The sequence below is a fragment of the Dipodomys spectabilis genome, unplaced genomic scaffold (assembly GCF_019054845.1).
Source record: "Dipodomys spectabilis isolate Male_0828 unplaced genomic scaffold, ASM1905484v1 ptg000015l, whole genome shotgun sequence".
Taxonomy (NCBI): domain Eukaryota; kingdom Metazoa; phylum Chordata; class Mammalia; order Rodentia; family Heteromyidae; genus Dipodomys; species Dipodomys spectabilis.
In genome coordinates this window covers 4,203,746-4,227,105 of record NW_024870692.1, presented here as the reverse complement: position 1 = coordinate 4,227,105, position 23,360 = coordinate 4,203,746, and the positions used below count along the sequence as shown (strand labels likewise).

At 39.1% G+C, this 23,360-nt stretch overlaps 1 protein-coding gene across 4 annotated transcripts in view; it reads left to right on the top strand.

Annotated features, from left to right (window-relative positions):
- Positions 1-23,360, top strand: part of Asph (aspartate beta-hydroxylase) — a 206,861-nt gene that overhangs the window by 145,423 nt on the left and 38,078 nt on the right. For all 4 annotated transcript variants that reach the window (XM_042665856.1, XM_042665864.1, XM_042665872.1 and 1 more), the window contains 5 exons: positions 1,027-1,177; positions 4,946-5,082; positions 13,895-13,993; positions 16,627-16,716; positions 21,770-21,907. In XM_042665856.1, coding sequence (XP_042521790.1) covers positions 1,027-1,177; positions 4,946-5,082; positions 13,895-13,993; positions 16,627-16,716; positions 21,770-21,907 — 615 coding nt within the window. The remainder of the gene's footprint in view (positions 1-1,026; positions 1,178-4,945; positions 5,083-13,894; positions 13,994-16,626; positions 16,717-21,769; positions 21,908-23,360) is intronic.

The following is a 23,360-nucleotide window of genomic DNA, read 5'->3' as shown; positions in this document are numbered from 1 at the left end:
GCCTCTGACCTTCAAAGTATCTATAATTTTCCCTTCCTTCCACCAACACTGCTGTCATAGCCCTGGTCACAGCCATGGGGTGGCTGTCTTCTTGGTGCAGAATACTACTTGGGTTCTATGCTATTACCCCATCCCCTCAACCTGTTATCACTGTTATTGCCAGAGTGACCCCTTTAACACAGAAGTGAGAGCTTGTCAACTTCCCCCTCAATGTCTGTCCACCTCTCTGAACGTAGCAGAAATTTTAGTAGCTTCTCAGGTCCTGAGTCACTCGATGGCCACCATCCAGCTCTCTTCCTCCCTGCACTGTGCTGCTCTTCGTTGATCTCTTTTCCCCCACATATCTCCTGACCTGTTTCCTCTTTCATGCCCTCTCCAATTTTCCTGGTTAAACTCACAACTGTCCTGCTTCATCCAGTATTTCTCAGCCTGCTCTGTCTCTACCCATAGTACTTACTACCATCAGACACATGACATCCTTATTCTTCTTTTGTCATGCTGTCCTTTCCAAAATGGAAGTAAAAGGAGAATTAGGTTTCATCTGTCTTGATTCATTTGTCTCCTACATACACAGAGCAGTGTCCTCACCCTAGAGCTGTAAAAGGAATGAATGAATGAACAAATGAATCAGGAAAGAATGAGCACACAAAAGAAAGACTAGGGGTTACAGTTACATGCATAAAGCAATGACTACATTTCTAGTTGAGCGTTGTTACCCCCTTTCTTGTTCTCCTTCTATAATTCATACCATACAAGTCCTCATCAGCCCTTCTGTTGCTTTGCATTACTCTTGCTTTTATGACTTTCTTTCTCATTTGCAGCTCAGTAGCATACTTTGCTTTCTATTATTAAAACAATGTGATGTTTTGCTTTCTTAGTCTGTATCACTTGACAAAGATAAAAGTTTAATACATCTTTAATTTCTTGCAAAACATGTCACACAAAGTTAAGTTTATGCGAGTATTTTGGGGAATTGCAAACATTGCTGCTTGTGGAACATGAATCTCGTCTTGGGGTTTCCTCTAGTGTGAAGATGACCTAGCCGAGAAGAGGAGGAGCAATGAGATTCTGCGCAGAGCCATCGAGACCTACCAAGAGGTGGCCAGCCTGCCCGATGTCCCCGCTGACCTGGTGAAGCTGAGTTTGAAGCGGCGGTCAGAACGCCAGCAGTTTCTAGGTGGGGGACAGTAGGAGTAAACTCAGTAGGAAATAGCACACTTTTATCCTGAAGAGCCCCCAAACCCTGCATACTCAGAAATTAGGGAGGAAATCTGCATTTGATAACTAATTTCAGCAATTTATCTGACTGTCTTAGACTGACAATTGTTAAAACTAAAATAAAAATCCAACCTCAATAATTAAAAAGATGCAATGAGAGATGGGAAGGTGGCTCAGTGGTAGAGCGCTTGCCTTGCATGCATGAAGCCCTGGGTTCAATTCCTCAGCACCACATAATCAGAAAAAGCCAGAAGTGGCACCATGGCTCAAGTGGTAGAGCACTAGCCTTATGCTGTAGAGCTGAGGGACAGAGTCCAGGCCCAGAATTCAGGCCCCATGACCAAAAAAATAAAATACAATAGATGCAGTGAGCATTTTACACCATTGTGCACCAATTTAAAGATGAGTCAAATAGAATACTCGAGGTTTGGAGAATTTGATAATAAATTAGTTGGTCTAGAATGAACACTTAGTGAATTACCACATTCTTTTCTAACTACCAGACTGATTCCTAGGATGTAAAACTATCAGTAGAATAATTTTAATTATTAGAAATTAGTATTAGTTAATAGAAATTAGAATATTAGAAATACCCAGCCCCATAAAATTTGAACCTGTACCAAACAAGATAAGACATTCATTTTTTCGACATAAAGAAATCTTGGAAACAGTTTGGGAAGAGCGACAGAAATCATATTCTTAACTGATCCCAGCTCCTAGTGTCAAAAGCAATATGAGACTAGCTGCTAACTCCATGTCAACCAGGCTTGTGATTCTTTTTCCCTACTGTGTGAAGGAGGAGAGAAGGCTCTGAGATATGTGTTACTGAGGAAATGGGTGCTCTGCTGACTGTACATTATATAAACGCATTCATAGTCCACTTAGGGGAGGCTTAGATGAGTCATAGGGCTTAACTAACCTTTTCCTTATGGGTCCTGGTGCTTGAACTCAGAGCCAGGGCCCCATTTTACTAAAGGCCAGCACTCTACCACTTGAGCCACAGCTCCACTTCTGGCTTTTTTTGTTGTTGGTGGTGGTGGTCGTGGGGCCTGAACTCTGGGCCTGGGCACTGTCCCTCAGCTCTTCAGCTCAAGGCTAGTGCTCTACCACTTGAGCCACAGCACCACTTCCATCTTTTTCTGCTTATGTGGTGCTGAGGAATCGAACCCAGGACCTCATGCATGCAAGGCAAGCACTCTACCTCTGAGCTACCTTCCCAGCCCTGAATTCTAGCTGTTTTGATGGTTAATTGGATATAAGAGTCTCACAGACTTCCTGCCTGGGCTGAATTTGAACTGTGATCCTCATATCTCAGCCTCCTGAGTAGCAAAGATTACAAGCACAAGCCACCAGTACACATTTCAACTAACCTTTAATCTGTTCTGAGATACAGAATGAAGGGAGACCATGTCTTTTTGTAGATGATCAGACTGAGATAAGGAAGAGAGCCCAAGTGATAATGGAAAACTGTAAGAAATGGTCTGTTAGACTTACATTCATAAAGCTCAGTCTAGAGAAAGGCAAACACACAGCACAAAACTAGACAAGCGTGGCCACGCTGAGCTAAGTACTGAGCGTGTACTTAGTACAGGCTGAGTTCAGTCAGTGGCAGTTGCTGCTGTGGGTGCATTGTAACTGGTGCCTCTTCTTCAGTATAGTGCTGCTTACTACCAACTAGAGATTCTGACTTTAAAGCATTAATATTTTGTGTATCATGAATGTTGACATTCATTTTTTAAAATTTTTTTACAAATGAAACTACAAGTTTATTTGAAAATATAAAAGTTTAAAAAAAAAAAAAACAGGCCTAGCCAAACAACAAAAACACCAACCACACATAACTATTCCAGTTTATATTAACTCTGAACACCACACACTATTTACTAACCACTGAGTTGCATTTTTTTAATGTCAATTTCATGGTAGAGTTGAGTCAGGTGATAAGTTAGCAACCCAATGAGAGTATCTTAATGCTAAAATAAAATGCTGATCTCATTTGAGAAAATAGAACAGACAGTATTTTCTCCTTGGAATGAGTAAAGAATACTGCTCGCCACCTGACATCTTATGAAGAGTGGAGGTGTGTTGGGGGGAACAACTCTCAAATCCCATGACTTTGCATTAATTTTTAAAGGATATATTGAAATATTCAGCTCAGAATTGAAGACTGGGGCACCTCCTCTTAAGTTCTGTGCCAAGTACCTCGCTTAGCACACCTTCTCCCCAACCTGGTAAGAAGACTGCATGTGAAGAAGTCTCCACATCCCTCCTCCAGTACCTTAATATGCATATGTCCTTTGTGCTGAAATGAGAATGGAACAAGGCCACCTGAGCTCTAAGGCCATAGGGCAATTTTCATGGCAAAGGTCAAGGTGGTGAAATTGCCTTACAGTAGAACAGAGGTCTTAGGGGCAGAGGGGAAGGGACAGTGTGATGGCTCCAAGTGGGATTTTACCTGCACCTTCATTATGCTTAACAGGAGTCCAGAAGAAGCACCAGCTACGCGCAGGTGCTCATATCTGTAATCTTGGCTATTCAGAAGGCTAAGAACTGAGGATCATGATTGAGATCCAGCCCAGGGCACAGAAGACTAAGAGTCTCTTATCTCAAATTACCCACCAAAAAACTGAAAATGGAGATGTGGCTCAAGTGGGAAAGTGCCATCTTTGAGTGGAAAAAGCCAAGCAGAGCACAAATCCTTGAGTTCAAGACTTATTACTGGCATGTGTGGGTGGGCAGATGCGTGTATGCACGCGCATGTGCACGCACGTGCACACACACACACACACACACACACAAGCAAGCACACAGAAGTGAAGTGTGAGTCTAGGTGAGCAGGTAGGAAAACAGCATGTGCAGAACAACAGAGTCAGATTTGTTAGTGAGGGAATGACCGGCTGAGCTACTCATCCCCAGGTGATGCGGGAATACAGTTGTCCAGCAATGGAGTACAGGCCATGGGATCAGTATGTGTGTGATGCTCTAAGCAGATGGCTTGTTACTGAAGTTGGCTTGCTCACTGATGGTCCTTTTATACTCTTGGTTAATGTTCACTTTAAATGAACATGAGTCTTTTAATTGGTTTTTTTGTATGTATGGTCAGTGTTATTTAGCACTTATTTTTTCTTAAACATTTTGGGTTTCCAGCTGTGGCAAAAAATAATGACAGGTGGCCTCTGCCATTTCCATCAGATTGCCTTTGGAATAAACATATCCCTGTAGTGTATAGCACCCCATCATCCACTAGAGGGCCTCCTAGCACTTATTCTAGAGATGGTGTCTGGAGCAAAGTACTGTCCTGTGCATCTTTTTTTTTTTTTTTTTTTTTTTTTTTTTTTTAGTGTTTTACACCAGGTGCTTGGCCCTTAAATCATCAGCAGTTTTAATTTCTCTACCCTCTACTATAATTTTAAACCTAACCAAAAATATTTCAGCAAATTATTTTTACAAAGAATTGGTAACAAACTTTCTTGAGGCATTTAGCCTAAGAAATAAATATTAATAGGAAATGAGCATGCTCTAATTAATTTTATATTGTCTACTGATAAAAAAATTGTTGGCATCATCATACCAACATCATGAATTCCACTAAATATTTCTTAGTTAGACATTGATAAAGTCAGGTAGGAGCTGGTTTTCATTCCGGTTGAATAGTCTGTCATGATCTGGGTTCTCAATACAAAGATGTACATGATCTGTTGGTATTTTTTTTCTTCCCCCAAATCAGGTCACATGAGAGGTTCCTTGCTTACCCTGCAGAGATTAGTTCAACTGTTTCCCATGGATATCTCCTTAAAGAACGACCTTGGAGTGGGCTACCTCTTGATGGGGGACAATGCCAATGCCAAGAAGGTGTATGAAGAGGTGAGCATCTATCTTCTACTGAATCAGAGTTCCTTGGATATTGATCCATCTTCTACTCAATCTTAGCTTCTAAAGCTATTTGCAGATTACATATAACACCCACCCAGTCTCTCATTCCCTTAAGTAGCATGTCTGGTGTTATTATAATTGATAAGTTCAAAATTTAGTTTTTACAATGCATTTTTCTTATCAGAAGAGTTTAAATTTTAGTTAACATCAAAACCTCCAACTATAATTGTGATTTTTTTCCCCTCAGACTTTATCTTTACCAGCTCATGAACAATTGAGAGTATTGTTTGTGCTAGGAAGAGGAACTCAAATGCTTGTGAACATAAAAAGAAACATGTAATCTGTCCCTTTGCAATAGAAGTCTGGAGGAACCCAGGCACATGGGCCTTTGGGGCTTGTGGAGGTCACTCACTCTTCAGAAGGGAATTGACTTTTCGATCTTCGGGCAAGAATGCCTTTGAAGGGATTTCTACCTTACAATGGATGTTTTAATAGAGAACCACTAAGTCCCAAGCAACTATAAAACTAGAAAGCTTGTTTCTTTAGGTAATGAGGAAATTCATGTACAGAATAAGCAGGATGTGAAATGAATTTTTAAGCAGAAGAAAGGTAATACCTCTGTGGGGGAAAAAAGATGGATGTATTTCCTTGTTATTTTTTTAATTCAGGGCTGTAGATCAATGGTTTTCAAGCAGCTGCTGTTCACATCAAAATACTACTACTCCGTGTTAGACAATATGATTTCTTCTGTCTGCAAAACACCACCAAGTGCAGTAGTTTCATCCTCTATCCAGAGACCTGGCCTGCTCACAGAGTGGCACTTGTCTCTCTTTATTGCTGCTGATGCCTAATTGAAAATCATTGAATTGTGAAGCAGTCGCTTCTTCACCCTTATCATCATTTTTATGTTATTCAAGAGAACAGAAATAAGACTTTTGCTTTTTATGACATCACTAATAGCTGCATGGGTAGATTGAGACTACAGTGTTGAAAATGTGTAGTGTCCCTTAAGTCTGTCACAAATCATAATTAATTCTATGTTCATGTGAGACCTGGCATTTAATAAGGGCCACACATACTCGCTTCATCATATAGTGCTTACTGAGAAACATCGTGTGTCTCAGTGATGTGTCTCAGTGATGGAGGAGCTTGTGAATATAACAACTGTCAAACTCTAACAGACATGACTTCTATTCTACCACTCTCAAAGGCCACAAAGATGGAAGTATCTTTCCTTCCCTCCCTCCCTCTCCTTAAGCACTCCCTCCCTCCCTCTTCCCTTCCTTCCTTCCTTCCTTCCTTCCTTCCTTCCTTCCTTCCTTTCTTCCTTCCTTCCTTCCTTCCTTTCTTCCTTTTTTCTATTCTTGCCTCTCTCTTTGGTTCTTTCTTCCTTCCTTGCCTTTCTTCTTTCTTTCTCTCGCTTCCTCCCTCCCTCCTTCCTCATAGAATTCTTTTTTATTTTTCTTCTCTCTTTTCCTTCCTTTCCCTCTCCCTCAATAAAGGGCTGACTGAATGCCGAGCACACATGAAATTAGGGTAGGATCCAAAATATGGCTATTATCTCTAACACAATATGGATTTATCCTATCTCACCTTTAAAAATCCTTCCTTGAATATATTCATCCCCTTTGCCTGACACTAAATCTCAAATAAGTGAAGCAGTTTACTTCTCCATGTAAAATTAATTTTGCCTCCATTGTTTATGCACTTGAAATCATAACCTCCTGTGATTGAGCATAATAGGATGCAAAACCTGTAAAATATGGCCATATTATACAACTGAATGGGTTTCTTTTTAAGGAAACTTTAATAAATTGAAAATAAGTGTAAGATTTGCCCTTTTCTCCTCCTCTAACTAACTTCCTCACTAATGAACTGTGTTTAATGGATATTCTCTTCTCCCTCTCCCTCTCCCTCGCCATCTTCTTCACCCTCCCTCCCTCCCTCCGTCCCTCCCCCCCCCCCCTCTCTGCTGGTCCTAGGGCTTGAACTCTGAGTCTGAGCATTACCTCTGAACTTCTTTTGCTCAAGGCTAGTGGTCTACCACTTGAGCCACAGTCCTACTTTTGGCTTTTTTTGTGATTAAAGAGTCTCATAGACTTTCCTGCCTGGACTGGCTTCGAACCACAGTCCTCAGATCTCAGCTCCTGAGTAGGTAGGATTACAGATTTGGCTCCTGATTGATTCTCTTTCTTCAGCTAAAGTTTATCCTGTTTTATCTTTGTCAACCATTGTTTTCAGACAACTAATATAGGAATTTATATTTTTCTTTTTTTTTTTTTTTGATTTCTGGTTTTGAGTAAATTTGCAAACCAATAGTTCCTATTCTGGATTTTGGCTGCTTTCACTTTCAAAAGTGACTGGCTTTAAACTGATGGTTAAGTTGCTGACCTCTGCAGCTTTGGGAGCTCATATGTCTCCCTTCCAGTTAGTGATGGTGCTAGCTACTCCAACCAGCCCTGCTCCAGAGCCAAACATTGATTCCTTCCATCCCTGGTATTTTAGGCTGATCCTTCACATGTAACACACAGTTATGAAGAAGCACACATACTGGCTGAGAAAATAGTTGATTAAATAAATGCCCAAGTTGCCTTCGTGGAGGTTACAGTTTGGTACTGTCACTGTTTTCTGTTCATTTACCTTCTACTCAGTGTTTACCTCCTTGCTTTGTAAGCTGATCTACTATGTAGGCTTTCTCTCCTCTCTCCTTCCTCAAGCCCCAAACTCAGGACACCCTCCCTTGGCTTCTGTGGGTCCTGCTATTAATAGCAGTATCTTTTTTTAAAATCAATTTTATTATAAAGGTGATGTACAGAGGAGTTACAGTTACATAAGTAAGGTAATGAATACATTTCTAATCTGTGTGATTGTGTGCCATTCCAGAAGAAGTATCCAAGCAAATACCTATAATTGGTTGTTCGTGGATTATACTAGGTACCTATGTATAAGCACTAATATTGTATCTACACTATAAAAAAGGATATACTTCAAGATAAGGCTTTAAGATGAAATGAAACAGTACTTTAAATGTTTCATTTCACTGGTAAAAAAGTCTTTAACTGATTACAAATTACTCTTTTAGGAACATCTATGTACAGTGCTACTTATAGCAACTCTACCCTCTCTCCCTGTCTGTTTATCCATGGTGGATTATTATATTACAAGACCAAGAGTGAATGTTGGAAATTGAGATGGCATAGAACAATGTACACACTTGTGAGTGTGTGTATTGTATTACAGTGATACTTTGTGGGAATATTATTAAGCAAAATGAGGGGTTTCTGTACATAGGCACTGAGATACTGTAACAGCTAATCTAGGGATGGAGATGACTACTGAGTGGCTTCTGGGTGGGCCACAGATACAGTGTGGAAACACTGGCAAAGCGGTGATTGATTCAAGCCCTCAGCAGGATAGAACAGAGCTGTGGAGATTTCATCATTCTATTCACAATGGCACACATATTAAAACATGAATTGTTTATTCAGGGAACTTTCATTTAATGTTTCAGACTGTTGTGTTTTTGTTCTTTGTCAACAGTTGTAGGGTTTAAACTCAGGGGCTTCCACTTGTCAGTTAGGTGCTCTTCATGTGAGCTAAACCTCTAGCCCTTTTTGCTTTAGTTATTTTTTTTAATAGGATCTCACATTTATTCTCAGGCAATCATGGACCATGATCTTCCTGTTTGTGCTTCCCACATAGCTGTGATGACAAGTAACTTTTTATTAGAGATGGGGTCTTCTGAACTTTTGGCTTGGGCTGCCCTAAACACATGACCTTCCTGATCACTACTTCTCAAGTAGCTTAGATTACAGGCATGAACTATTGCACAAGGCCTCTAGACACTGTTGATGACAGAATGTTAAACCCTGAATAAGGAGTCTATTGTATATGTTTTATTAAAACATCCTTAATATATGTCTTGCAAGGACTTTATAAAAAATGTCAGCCGTACTGGTTTGTTGTGGTTGTCTGTGTATATTTTATATATAAATATATTATTTGAATTTGCATACAAACATGTTTTATTTAAATATATTATTTGTATATAAAATGTGCAAATAGTATAAATATTCTTACAAAATATAATATAAAAATAAAGATAGTCAAGTAAACAACTGGGTTATATTTTCATACTTCCCCAGGTGTATCAGTAAATATAGACAAAGATGTATAATCTGTACATATAAGAGCCATGTGCCTGTTTCAAACTAAGAATATTTCAGACAGAAGTAGTAGTGATGATAATGTCTTCTGCTCAGAAATTATCTTGTACAAGTTATCAATCTGTGTGTTTTCATGTGACTTCTGTCCTCAGCCTCTTCTGTTGCCTTGTGTTTGTAATTTAACATCGTTCTTTTTTGCTACTCCTGGCCCTCTTTCCCTTTTTGCCTCCTTTATCCTGTGTCTTGAATGCTTTGTCCCTTCTCCTGGTGAACTCCTATTCAACCCTAAATGTCCTTTGGACCTTGCTCCCATCCACACTGAGTTAATTGTGAATGCATCTCCTTTGCTTGACATCCCTTGAGAAGACTATATCCAGGGCCTAGAAGAGTTCAGTGTGCTTTGAAATGCCTAGTAATTAATTGATTAATTACTTGAGATGATGGCCCTGTGTCTACAGTAGGCAGAAATGTCATTGTGTGGCTATCATAATTATAGTCCTCCCTGCATAGCTGTGCTGTCAGAAACATGATCTGCGTCCATCCCTTCGATTCTAGAGATGCACATTGAGCTTCTGCTCACTGTCTAACATGGGGCCAGTGCTGTGGATGACACAGAACACATAGAGCCTGTGCTTCCAGAGATCTCACTAGGAATCACAGACTAGCCTGTGCCCGTGCAGCTCAGCTTGCTCAGAGTTCCTAAGTCAAAAACATCTGAGCAACAGGATAAGCAAGGAGCAAAGCTCTGGCTAAGCAATGAGCAAATCAGATGAAGAAAACTGAACAAGGATAAAAAAAAGTAGGAGCTATCTCAATGTTGTTTTGATTTGCATTTCTTTTATGGCTAGGGATGTTGAACATTTCTTCATGTGTCTATTGGCCATCCTTCTTTCTTCTTCAAAGAAGCTTCTCTTTAAGTCTTTCGCCCACTTACTTATTGGGCAGTTGTTTCTTTGAGGATTTGTTGTTGGGTGGTTTAATTTTTTGAGTTCCAAGTATATTTTAGATATGAGACCCTTGTCCGTTGTATGGCTAGTAAAGATCTTCTCCCAGTCCGTGGGCTTTCTATTGATCTTGCTAGCTATGTCATTTGCCCTGCAGAAGCTCTGCAACCTTATACAATCCCATTTGTCCAGCCTTTCTTTGATTTGTTGTGTTTCCGGGTCTTTATTCAGAAAATTTCGGCCTGTGCCAAGGAGACCCAGGGTTTCTCCTATTCCATCCTGTAATGTTTTCAGAGTGTCTGCTTTGAGTTCAAGGTCTTTGATCCATTTGGAGTTGATTCTGGTGCAGGGTGATATATAAGGATCTAGCTTTAGTTTTCTACATGTAGTTAACCAGTTCTGCCAGCACCATTTACTGAAGAGGCTGTCTGTCTTCCATTCTATTGTTTTAGCTCCCTTATCGAAGATTAGATGGCTATAGGTCTGTAGGTTCATTTCTGGGTTTTCAATTCTATTCCATTGGTCCTGAGGTCTGTTCTTATGCCAGTACCAAGCTGTTTTGATTACTATGGCTTTATAGTAGAGTTTGAAATTTGGTACTGATATTCCTCCAGCAGTGTTCTTTCCGTTGAGGAGCGTTTTTGCTATTCGGGGTCTTTTATTGTTCCATATGAATTTTTGGATTGCCTCTTCTATTTCCTTGAAGAATGAGGGTGGAATTTTGATAGGTATTGCGTTGAATTTGTAGATAGCCTTGGGGAGTATTGCCATTTTCACGATGTTAATCTTTCCAATCCAGGAGCATGGGAGGTTTTGCCATTTTTTAAGTTCTGTGTTGATTTCCTTTTTCAAGATTTTAAAGTTTTCATCATAGAGGTCCTTCACTTCTTTAGTTAAGTTAATTCCTAGGTATTTTATTTTTTGTGGGGCTATTACAAATGGAGTTGCTTTCCTAATTTCAGCCACACTTTTCTCATTGTTGGCATACAGAAAAGCCATTGAGATATCACCTCACTCCAGTTAGAACAGCAAAAATCAAGAACTCTAACAACAACAGATGCTGGAGGGGATGTGGACAGAAAGGAACCTTACTTCATTGTTGGTGGGAATGTAAACTTGTTCAACCACTTTGGAAAGCAGTATGGAGGTTCCTCAAAAGACTCCACATAGAGCTCCCCAATGACCCAGCAATCCCACTTTTGGGCATTTACCCAAATGATCACAAACAAGGCCACACTAAAGCTACCAGCACAACTATGTTTATTGCAGCATTATTTACCATAGCTAAGACATGGAACCAACCCAGATGCCCCTCAGTAGATGAATGGATCAAGAAGATGTGGTATATATACACAATGGAATTCTATGCCTCCATCAGAAAGAATGACATTTCCCCATTTGTTAGGAAATGGAAAGGCTTGGAAAAAATTATATTAAGTGAAGTAAGCCAGGCCCAAAGAAACATAGGTCCCATGGTTTCCCTTATTTGCAATATCTAGTATAGGTATGAGTCAAGCGGAAAAAGTCAAATAATGTGATGTTAGGAAAACGAAACCTCAAATATGTATTTTAATGTTTTTGTTTCTTTCATGCATGTGTTTCTAACGCATTTATAATATTATCTCTTTGTTGCTTTGTATGTCCCTCCCCCACAGTGTAACCCCCGCTTTCACTATATTTGATGTCAGTATAACATGTGGAGGAGATGGGGACAAACAAGTCGTTTAAGGATTCAGGTGGACCTGTTGCAACAATGAGAAGTACAAAATGTCATGTCAAAACCAGCTTTACAATGTCGGGGGGGGGGGGGAGGGGGGGTATGATTGGGTGGGAGGGAGGGGGGAGGCTGGGAAGGGAGGTGAAGGGTAAACAAAGGAGGAGGCTGCAATGCTTGGTAAGAAATGTATGCATTATCCTGCCCATGTAATTGTAACCCCTCTGTACAGTATGTTCTCAAATAAAATAAAATTAAATTAAAAAAAAAAAAAAAAAAAAAAAGAGATAATAATAAAAAAAAAAAAAAAAGTAGGAGCTGGAGGAGTGCTGGGGTGAGGACTGTCTTAGGAGGGGGGAGGTGGTTAAGTGTAGCTTCACTGAAATGATGACCTCTGAGTAAGGACATTCTCATCCAGGTAGACATTTGGGTACTGGAGGGGAACAGAAGAGTACTATAGATGTGAAGGTCTTCACACAAGTGTGCCTTTGTCTTGCCATGAGCAGCTCAGAGACGGGTGAGCCTCACTGGCTACATGGGGCAGTGGAGGAGCCCTGACAGGTGGGAGCCTTGGAGATGGTTCCAAGAACTTGGCTTTTATTCTAAGTGAAATGTACCAGAGGAGGGACGAGATCTGACCGAGTACCCTCAGGGCTCCACATGGAGAACGGACCTCAAGAATGCAAAGGGTCTGCAGTTAGGAGGCTCTTAGAAGAAGATGGGTGGGGAGAGATGATGGAAATTTAAATACCCTTTCAAGGTTGTATTAGATAAGAATAAATGAAGTACAGTGCATTCACTGTGGGCCTAGGTCCCTCTCTCTCTGCACTTTTCTCCTCATATTCAAGATCTCTGTGTGTCTTCCCCTTTACTTCTCTAGCTCAAGACGAGAAGAGATGGGACATGCATCTTTACTCTGCTTGGACCTTGTGTGTGCGTGCGTGCACATGCACACACACACACACACACACACACACACACACAGTCTAGTATGGATTATTTTCACTGAAGGTTGATACTCTACTCTTGAGCCACAACTCCACTTATGACTTTTGGGTGGTTAATTGGAGATGAGTCTTACAGACTTTTTTTGTTCAGGCTGGCTTTGAACCACCACAATCCTTAGATATTAGCCCCGTGAATAGCAGAAGATAACAGGCTTGAGAAACTGGCACCTGGCTCTATCACACTTCATTTTTCACTTTGGGATCATACATGTATTTATCTAAGCAGCTCTGCAAGCTGAATGTTGTTATTTTGCTTTTTTCCCCTAATATTTATCTTAAAGGTATTTTGTATCTTTTTTTTTTATAGAGAAATACTGATTTTAATTAGACAGAATAAGGTAAACTCTAGGCATCTGTTATCTTGGTATTTTGTATCTTTAATCCACAACAAATGCATATAATAATAAACAGTGAGATAGTTTGTTTACAATATTTACCTTAGTTTTGTTGCAGAATATTTACAATTTTATGCATCATGCTGTGCACTCAAGAAATTTTTATCAAAAGAAATCTTAATCTAATATGAAAATACAAATTTCTCTTAACTAAGGTCAGATGTAGGACATACATGTAAAGCATTTACATGTATGTATAATAACTGTTCAGAGGTGTCTTCAAACACAGCAAACTTGTGGCAATTATCTCTAATCACTAAAATAAAAATCTATTGAAGTCCTATCTGTTGTCAGATCTTTGGCTACATTGCCAATGCAGTATTCCCACAGTCTGCCATCTCTCTCAGGTCTTTATTCTGGAACAACCCATTGTGGACATGTGAAAACGCGTTGAGTTGGGAGGACATAGGCCCATTTAACTTTAATGATTTCAATAAACAAAATAGTCTGTGTTTTTAGCCAAAATGTCACCCTCCAATCCATGAATAGAAAAACAAATTAAAATCTATTTTGGTGCTCAAGTCATTTCTACCTGTTTCTAGGTATCACAGTAGCTCTTTGTTTTCTCTGACTTCAGGTTCTGAACCTGACACCCAACGATGGTTTTGCTAAGGTGCATTATGGCTTCATCCTGAAGGCACAAAACAAGATCGCGGAGAGCATCCCCTACTTAAAGGTAGCTGTCCCTGCGCTTCCTCTCTTCTCCTGATTCACAGGACATGTGGACACCCTTGCTTTGGCCCTCAAGGCTTGTTGACAGGCACCGCTGCGAGGCCATCATTGGATTGTGTACCTTGCAGCAATGATGTTCCCAGGAGCCGTGGCCTAATCGTGTGTGTGAGTGCCATGAGCGCAGAGACACGTTGGCAAAGATTTTATGAAGACACTTTGAAAATTAAAGTTGTTACAGTTTGAAACAATGGCAAGAGTAGCTAGGCACTAGTAGCTCACGCCTGTAATCTTAGCTACTCAGGAGGCTGAGATCTGAGGATTGTGGTTCAAAACCAGCCCAAGCAAGAAAGTCTATGAGAATTTATCTCCAATTAACCACTAAAAAAAAAAAAAAGTTGGAAGTGGAGCTGTGGTTCAAGTTGTAGAACATTAGACTGGAACAAAAAGGCTCAGGGCAGTGCCCAGGCCCTGAGTTCAAGCCCCAGGACAAGCACATTAAAAAAAGGCAAAAGTAGACAAACATGATTGACATAATATTGTAAAATATGGGCAGTGTGTCAAACATTTATCGTACAAGTGAATTATATGTGAAATCTGCCTTGAATAGGGCTCATGGCTGCCTATGAAAAGTAGGATAACTAAGGCAGACTGGATAGGTCAAATCCCCAAATGCTGATCAGATTGTTCAAGCCAGTAAAATTAAAACATGTTAGTACTTTTTTTTCCCCCTTCTATGCCTAATTAAATCCTTATTAATTCACCAGAATTACTGGGGGGGTGGGGGGAGGTTTGCTCAGGATTTTTCAACAGAACTATCTGCCATGGCAGAAATACTTCATATCTGTATAATTTAATGTGGTAGCCATGAGTCATGTGACCCCAGAGTACCTCAAATGTGGTCATGTGACAGAGAAAGTAACTCCTAAATTTTATGCAAATTTCCAGGCAATGGTGGCTACTCAGGAGGCTGAGATTGAAAAATTCCAGTTTGAAATTAGCCTAGGAAGATAAATACATGAGACTTCTCTCCAATTAACTAATAAAAATCTGGAAGTAGACATATGGCTCAAGTGGTAGAGTGCCAGCCTTGAACCAAACAAGAGTGTGAGGCTCTAAGTTCAAGCCCTGGTTCTAGCACTAAATAAAGTATGTGTGTGTATGTATATGTGTGTGTGTGTGTTTAATTAATTTTGACTTAAATAGTAACAATATGGTGGGTAACTGAATAGCTGCGAATGCGTGTTTTTTTGGAAGCAATGTATTCTCCTTTTATGATTGTTTTCTTTTACATGACTTCAGTCAGAGATGTCCAAATAGCAACCCATTGATTGCAGATAGCGTGGGTGTTTTATTTAGATGCCACAGATCTATTAAAAACTACTCTAATCGCTTGCTTTGAGAATCTGTACATTTTGTGTAATCATGCAGATTTCTAGTTTCTCTTGAACAGTTGTATCTGGATTTCAACCCTGGGACATAAAGTTGAGTGGTGGCACCCCTCACTATGGCTGTCGCCTGGCTTCTACAAACATTCATATTCTGTCCCAGAGCCCTGCAGAAATGTGGGTTTCTCTAACTGTAAGAATTGTCCTTACATTTCTTTTGATCTAGGAAGGCCTCCTGGTGCTTTCACAGCTTCACAAACCAAACCAGGGGGCAGGAAGTAGTAGAAGGAGCTTGTAGTATTTTTACCAAACAATAATGCTTGAGTGACATCAATCAGTCAGTCATCATGCCACTTGCTACTTTCTAACATTATGCAAATAAAATTTCCTTTTGTTGAAGGATAATTTCTTTCAAGTAAAGGGACATCAAAGGTGCAGATTTGTAGAACTTTTGACACTTAAGACTTTTGTTTTTGCTCTTTTAAATTCATTTTAATGCTTTAATCCTCTCCTCTCCCCCACTTCCTTCTTCCTTCTCTTTTTCCTCTTCTTCAGGCTCATTCTCTCTCTGTCTCTGTCTCTGTCTCTGTCTCTGTCTCTCTCTCTCTCTCTCTCTCTCTGTGTCTCTCTCTCATATAAACTCCTTTTTTGGAATATAAATCTCAATCTAGTGCCTGTGTGAGAGATGGAAAAAAATCAGCTGTTTCAGAATAGGAATTGTTTAATAAGAATTACATTCCTCATGATTCCAATTGGCTTTAATCTTTCTGTAAATTTTATAAAAAGCTTCATTAAAAACTCATGACACGTGTGTTTTGAGTAGAGAAAAATATGACTCGCAGTTGGGCTGCCATCATTTCAAACATGAGCAATTAAACATTTTGATTCAGAAATAAAAAGACTCTAGATGGCATATGGTCATATTTGGAGAGCAAAATAAATGTGAAAGATGCCCAGCTAGAGAAATTATTTGAAATACTGAAATATGATTGTTCCCACATTGAAGACACATAACATAATCGTGTTGGACTTTATGATTATTCCACTATTAATGAGTGATAAATACATTGTGAATTTTAACTTCATGACCTCCTCCTCTTGCTTTTGTACTGTAAAGATGACCAGTGACCTTTTTACTGTTTTTCTGGTACTTAGATTTTTCTATAATACTTTTTCATATGCAGGAAATCTATGTAAATTAAGAAATAAAATCTACTATTTAATACCTTTAAAAATACTATCTTTTCTACAGGAAGGAATAGAATCTGGAGAACCTGGCACTGATGATGGGCGATTTTATTTCCACCTGGGGGATGCCATGCAGAGAGTCGGAAACAAAGAGGTACCGGTTTGTGACTTCCTGTTCTCTCTAACAAAGGATAGAGTCAGGATGGGACAGACATTATTTCTAGAGAAAAGTGAAAACTAAGCAAGCACATTGACCATAAACTTCTGGAGGCTGTGATTTAAGTTTATGTAGCTGTAGGTTTATGTAGGTAAATGACTCTAGGTTGATCCTATAAAAGATTTCTGGGATTTAGCTTTTATCGTTCAAGCAATCAGCTAAGTAGTTCCAAATATAGTCTTTAGTTTGTTGTATGCTGTGTGTGTGTGTGTGTGTGTGTGTGTGTGTGTGTGTGTGTTGTATGTTTTGTATGTTTGTGTATGTCTGTGAGTATAGAATATCTTTAAAATTGTGAAGAATATTAGAATATCTTTAAAACTGTGAAACAGACAGGATTATAAAATAATTTAATTTTAAAGATTATTGAACAGTTTAGATAGGTTAATTTTGTTTTGTTTTGGAATTCTTGATACAGTTATTTTTAGAATGAAGTCCATTTGATTCCTAAGCACACTAATCCTGACTGTTAATTATGTAACTGACAGTTTGAAATATTTAATGCAGAGTTTCAGTTTAACTTTCATAGACAGGTACTGACACAAAAAATGTAAGTAAAACAAGTTACATATTTTCTTTGTGATTATTACTTTTCTCCTGAGTGCAAAAGTCTGCCTCTGGAAACATGCTATCTGATTGCTAGTCATGACATCATGTACTACAAATTTTAGACCCGTTCCCATCCTCCTTTGTTTGTTTGGTTCTACTGGATGGTGAAGCTCACCTCCTTTTCCTGCACCATTGCTGGGGTTTGGGGCTGAGATGTCCTTAGAGTAAGAAGATAAAAAGTTCACATGAAACGCTGAATCTTTGAAACCATTATATTCTGTATGTGAGGTAAAGTGACATCTAAGGATGACACAGCTTCAGATTTCTTAGCTTTTTTTTTCCTTTTTCTTTTCTTTTTTGGTTGGTTGTGGGGCTTGAACTCTGGGCCTGGGAGCTGTCCCTGCGCTCTTCAGTTCAAGGCGAGCACTCTACCTCTTGAGCCACAGCACCACTTCCAAGATTTCTTAACTTTTTAAGATCATAACTCCATCTGGGGACCTGCAGGCTCCAGGAAGGAAGGGAGGTTGTGACAGAGTAATCATATGGTAGAATTGAGGAAAAAATGGGTGATAAACATTGAGATCACTGACACTATTTTCTTTATCTATTTCTATTACCATATACTGTGTTCTGCCCTCCATCAATCAGTTAAAATAGAATGAGATATTAGAAGAGAAAGAAGAGAAAAGAATTTGCTGACTAGTGATCATCATTTCATTGTTCCTTTAGATGTAAAAAGAACACCCTTTTGAATGAGAGGGATAAGAAAGATTTTGCTGGATGAATGTTCATGTCTTGACTACTGTAAATATAATTTGCACTAATTAATTTATCTTTGAATATGTCAGCATACAGAGCAAAGGCAGATAAAAGCAGTCTATGATCTATCTCATATCATAGATGAAAACAGGCTTTATTTCAAGGACAAAGAATTCACTATTAAACACTTGTTAGGGACTATGTCTTTGAACCTAGAGGATTATTCTAGCAGCTTAAGTATCATTAATATGCAAAGAACAGCAGAGTTGAATTTTGAAAGTTCACAAGGACTGAAGCAGCCTATAGAAGCACCATTTTATAAAGGAGGAAGATGAACCATGATAACTTGTGAAAATTCAGCTTTGGCAGTTTCCATAATGTCCAGATCCACATTCTAGTTTCTTATCTAGTTTTGTTCTCCAAGTCGAGATTCTCATATGGACTACCAGCTTAGTGACACTGTGCAATGTCACAGGGACAATTCAGTCATGGTTCTCTAAGCTCTTTGCTGCTAGGTTCCGTCTTCATGTCAACTTACCTGGTTCAAGATTCAAGTCAACAGCAGCTGCTTCCTTGCCTTATGCCCTATAGCCTGTGTTTTTGGCTCTTTGGCAGGCACCTCCTTCTGCTCCTGCTCAAAGGGGCTTTATTCTAGCCCAAGACATCCCTCCTATCTCACAGCAGTTCTCTATGCTGTTTGGGTTTTCTTTCAATTGCTTCCCCCATTCCCACTCCCATGATTCTATCAATATGCTGGTCTTAAAAATGAATTGCTGATGACACAAAAATTAGTGGGCCATCTGATTTTTCCAAAACTTGTTCGTTATAATTAAGACCAACAGGTTTAGGAAATAAAGTCTAAGTTCAAATTGAACAAAATTACAGTAGTCAAATTAACTTCAAAGGTGAATGCTACATTTTCTAAATTTAAAAAATAAAGTCAGGCACTAGTGGCTCACATCTGTAATCCTAGCTACTCAGGAGGCTGAGATCTAAGAATCACAGTTCAAAGCTGGGCAGGAAAGTCTGTGAGACTCTTACCTTCAATAAACCGCCAGACATCCTGATGTGGTACTGTGGCTCAAGTGGTAGAGCCCTAGCCTTGAGCTGAAGAGCTGGGGGACAGCGCTCAGGCCCAGAGTTCAAGCCCCACGACCAACACAAAATACATACATACGTACATACATACGTACATACATACACACACATATATATATTCATACATACATACACACATACATACATAAATAGCCATTTTTGCATGTGCATGTATGTATGTGTATATGTATGTGTGTGGGTACTGCATGTATATATGCCAGTCCTGGGGCTTGAACTCAGGGTATGGGCTCTGTTTCTGAGCTATTTTTGCTCAAGGCTAGCATTTGAGCCATAGTTCTACTTCTACATTTTTTGGCAGTCTCATAGCTTCAAACCAAGATTCTCAGGCCTCAGTCTCATTGTTTTTTAAGATACAAAAGTAGGAAAGAGTTGAGCTAGTTACTGGGGGCCCTGGCTTCTAGTTCAGAAATTTTAAGTAAACCTCAGTTTTGACATTTGTAAGATGGAAGGTTGGGGCTGTTAGATCAAATGAGATCAGACATGTCAGGCTAGCAGTAGACTAGTGTCACGGAAACACCAGGTGACACTGTGATTGTCCTTCACATATGATAGTTTTCATATAGTTTACAAATAAATGCTGAAAACATGCTAAAAGTTAAAAGGTTTTACCTCTACAGTATTTCTAGAGTTTTATAAGGAAGATATTTGAATTGATATAAAATACTATTGACCAAAACATCTTTTTTAAATGGACATGGTGACATTAGCCTATGATACCTACACTTGAGAGACTGAGGCAGGAGGATTGAGAGTTAAAGGTGAGCCTAGGCGATATTGTGAGATCCTGTCTCAAAAAAACAGAACCAAACCAAACCAAAAGAAGCCAATCACTCTTCAAAAGCAATTACTAGACTGTGCTAATGAAGAGGATAATAGTTGGAGTCCCACATACAAAACTGCCCATGCAGAAGACAAAGGGTGTGCACACAGGGTGAGTAGCATGTGGTAGGGTCCCCTGGGAGGATATGGCTGGGGTCCTTGGATAAGCCAGATGGAGCAGCTACCCTGCCGCGAGCTGTCCCTGAATGGGCTGGCCTTCAAGGAGGCCAGGTGTAGTATGTTACAGCCAGACTGAGGGCACAAATGCCATCTCTCATGGCAAGAAAAATAAATAAGTTAAATAAATAAACACAACATTAGAAACAAAAGTTCCTTTTTAAACATTTAGCATGGGCTGTCACTATTCTTATTATCAACTCAGAACAATATGTCCTTTCTTGCTACTTAATTTAGTGGAGTGTTTATATTGTCACCCTGGAGTAAGCCTCCATAAATGTGAACATGGAAGGAAAGTACACATGGGGAGGTGTGATGCCGGATTTTAGCATTCTGATTCAGTAAATGCAAATGTTCTTGAAGAAATTATGAAAACCACAACCCATTCATCTTAAAAGGAGACATAAAAATAGATATTACAAAATGGAAGCTGGAATGTAAATATTGTCTCCTTTGGTGCCTGACGTTATTTATCTATTCAGTGAATAAGTTCTAGACTATGTTAGACATTTGGGGAACAGCAAAACAAATGGGGCCTGCAGCCTGTAGCTACAGTGCCTGCAGCTGTAGAGTGAAAATGAAATGCAAATGTGCATGTATACCAACAGGTTACAATCGGAGACCCAATAAAATAGCTATCTTTATTCACTAGATTTCACTCGATTGGGGTACTTCACAGGCAAGCTCTTTATTTAAATATCTCAAAGTACAATCAGTCTCTGACTCAGTATCTTTAAGCTTTTACTTCTCCCAGTCAGTGAGATGCCCTTCTTCCCTCCTTTTTTGGGCTTAAGTCTCATGATTGTCATCACGTTTATCATTTTAGACCTAGATCTCACATTAAAATGAAAATATGCAATATTTATCATTTTAAGTTTTTATTCATTTATGATCATGTAAAGGCCATACACATTCACCAGAAGCCACACTTCAAATACTGAGCTTGGTCTTTTTCCCTGCTAGTCATAGGCAGTGTGGTGCTTACTCTCTTGTAGGATCTGAGAGTGGCCTCCAGCCACAGCTCCCAGTTGGCCACTGGGTCACGTGGGAAATGATGTTTTGCTGTGTACCCTGTGTTCTGTGGGTTCAGTGGATCAAATGCCTTTTGTTTTAATTTTAAAAATAATAACACCCCAAGATAAGGACTCAAATGTTTTTTCTTTCTTGCTATTGTTTCTAACATATTTATAAGATGATTTCTTTGTTGCTTTGATGTCCCTCCCCCACGGTATAACCTCTGTTTTTACTGTATTTGATGTTGGTATAATTTGGGGAGGGGAAGGAAAAAAAACAAATTGTTTAAATAGGGATACAGATGGACCCATTGCAACAATGAGATGTACAAGACGTCGTGTTGAAAAACAATCTTTACAACTTTGGTGGGGTGGGGGGGCCGGGAAGAGATGGGAAAGGGAAACAAAGGTCGAGGCAGCAATTCTTGATAAGAGACGTACCATTACTTTGCTCATGTAATTGTAACCCCTCTGTACAGTATTTTCACAATTAAAAATAATAATAACAATGTTTCATTGAAAGAGTAGTGCGGAACATAATCTTTCTGTTCTTTCAGGCATATAAGTGGTATGAGCTTGGGCATAAGAGGGGACATTTTGCTTCTGTCTGGCAACGTTCTCTCTACAATGTGAATGGACTGAAAGCTCAGCCGTGGTGGACCCCCAAAGAAACGGGATACACTGAATTAGTAAAGGTGAGTGCCAAGCACACAACCACAGTGGTTTCAGGGTTTCCATTGACTAAACTATCATTTAAATGATGGAGGGAATTTGTCTGGAATTGGCTTCTCAAACCCTTCACCTTAGGATACTCTTACACGCTTCAACAAGATCCATCGCCCAAGGAAGTTTGTGTGTGTGTGTGTGTGTTTGGTTTATATTTATCCATATCATGCTTAGAAAAGAAAATTTCATTTTTTTCTTTTTCTCAAATATTCTTTTTTATTTTAAAAATTATACTGTGTATTTTTATTAGTTTCTAAACTTTTAAACTTTTTTGTATATGTTTTATTGTAAAGATATTGTACAGAGGAGTTACAGTTACATGAGTAAGATAATGAGTCCATTTCCATTCAAGCATTGTTACCCCCTCCTTCGTTTTTCCCCTGCCATCCCTTTCCTCTCCAACTCCCCAACTCCTTCCTACTCCCCTCCAAAGTTGTAAAGTTCATTTTCAACAGTGTCTTGTACATCTCATTGTTACAATGGGTCAACATGTATCCTTATTTGAGCATTTTGTTATTTCCCTTCCCCTCCCCAAATTAGAAAAATGTATATACAAGATGCAGGGCACCAGAATCAAATACAGTGAAAACAGGGGTTATACCATGGGGGAAGAACATACAAAAGAAACAAAAAAAGTCACTTAGTACATTAAAAACAACAGCAAGAAAGATAAAACCTTGTGTCCCTATCTTGGGGTTCATTTTGCTTAGCATCATCTTATGAATGGATCAAGAAAATGTGGTAGGTAGATAGATAGATAGATAGATAGATAGATAGATAGATAGATAGATAGATAGATAGATATGTGTGTGTATGTATGTATGTATGTATGTATATATATACATATATATATATATATATATATATATAATGGAATTTTATGCCTCCATTAGAAAGAATGACACTGCCCCATTTGTTAAGAAATGGAAAGAGTTGGAAAAAATTATATTAAGTGAAGTAAGCCAGGCCCAAAGAAACATAGGTCCCATGGTTTCCCTTATCTGCAATAACTACTGTATGTCTAAGACAAGCAGAAAAGGTCAAAAGCTATGAAAATTTTATTTTTATATATGATTTGTTTAAAAATAAGTAACAATATTACATGTTAATATAAATAAATTCAAAATTATAATGGGAAGATTGAAATGTTATATAATTTTACAATTTTTTAAATCTACTTTTGGGGAGCATTCTAGAATTTGAGCTCAGAGCCTTGTGCTTCCTAGGTTTAGTGCTTTACTGTTTGAGCCACCAATCTAGCTTCTTACTTTTGAATGAGGTGTGATTCTCCTACTCAGGCTTTTCAGGGAGTTGGAATGATAGGTGTATACCACCACATCCAACTTTTTATTGGTTAAGGTGGATTTTGTGAACTTTTGCCTAAGCTAGGCTTGAATTGTGATCCTCCTGATCTCTAGCTTC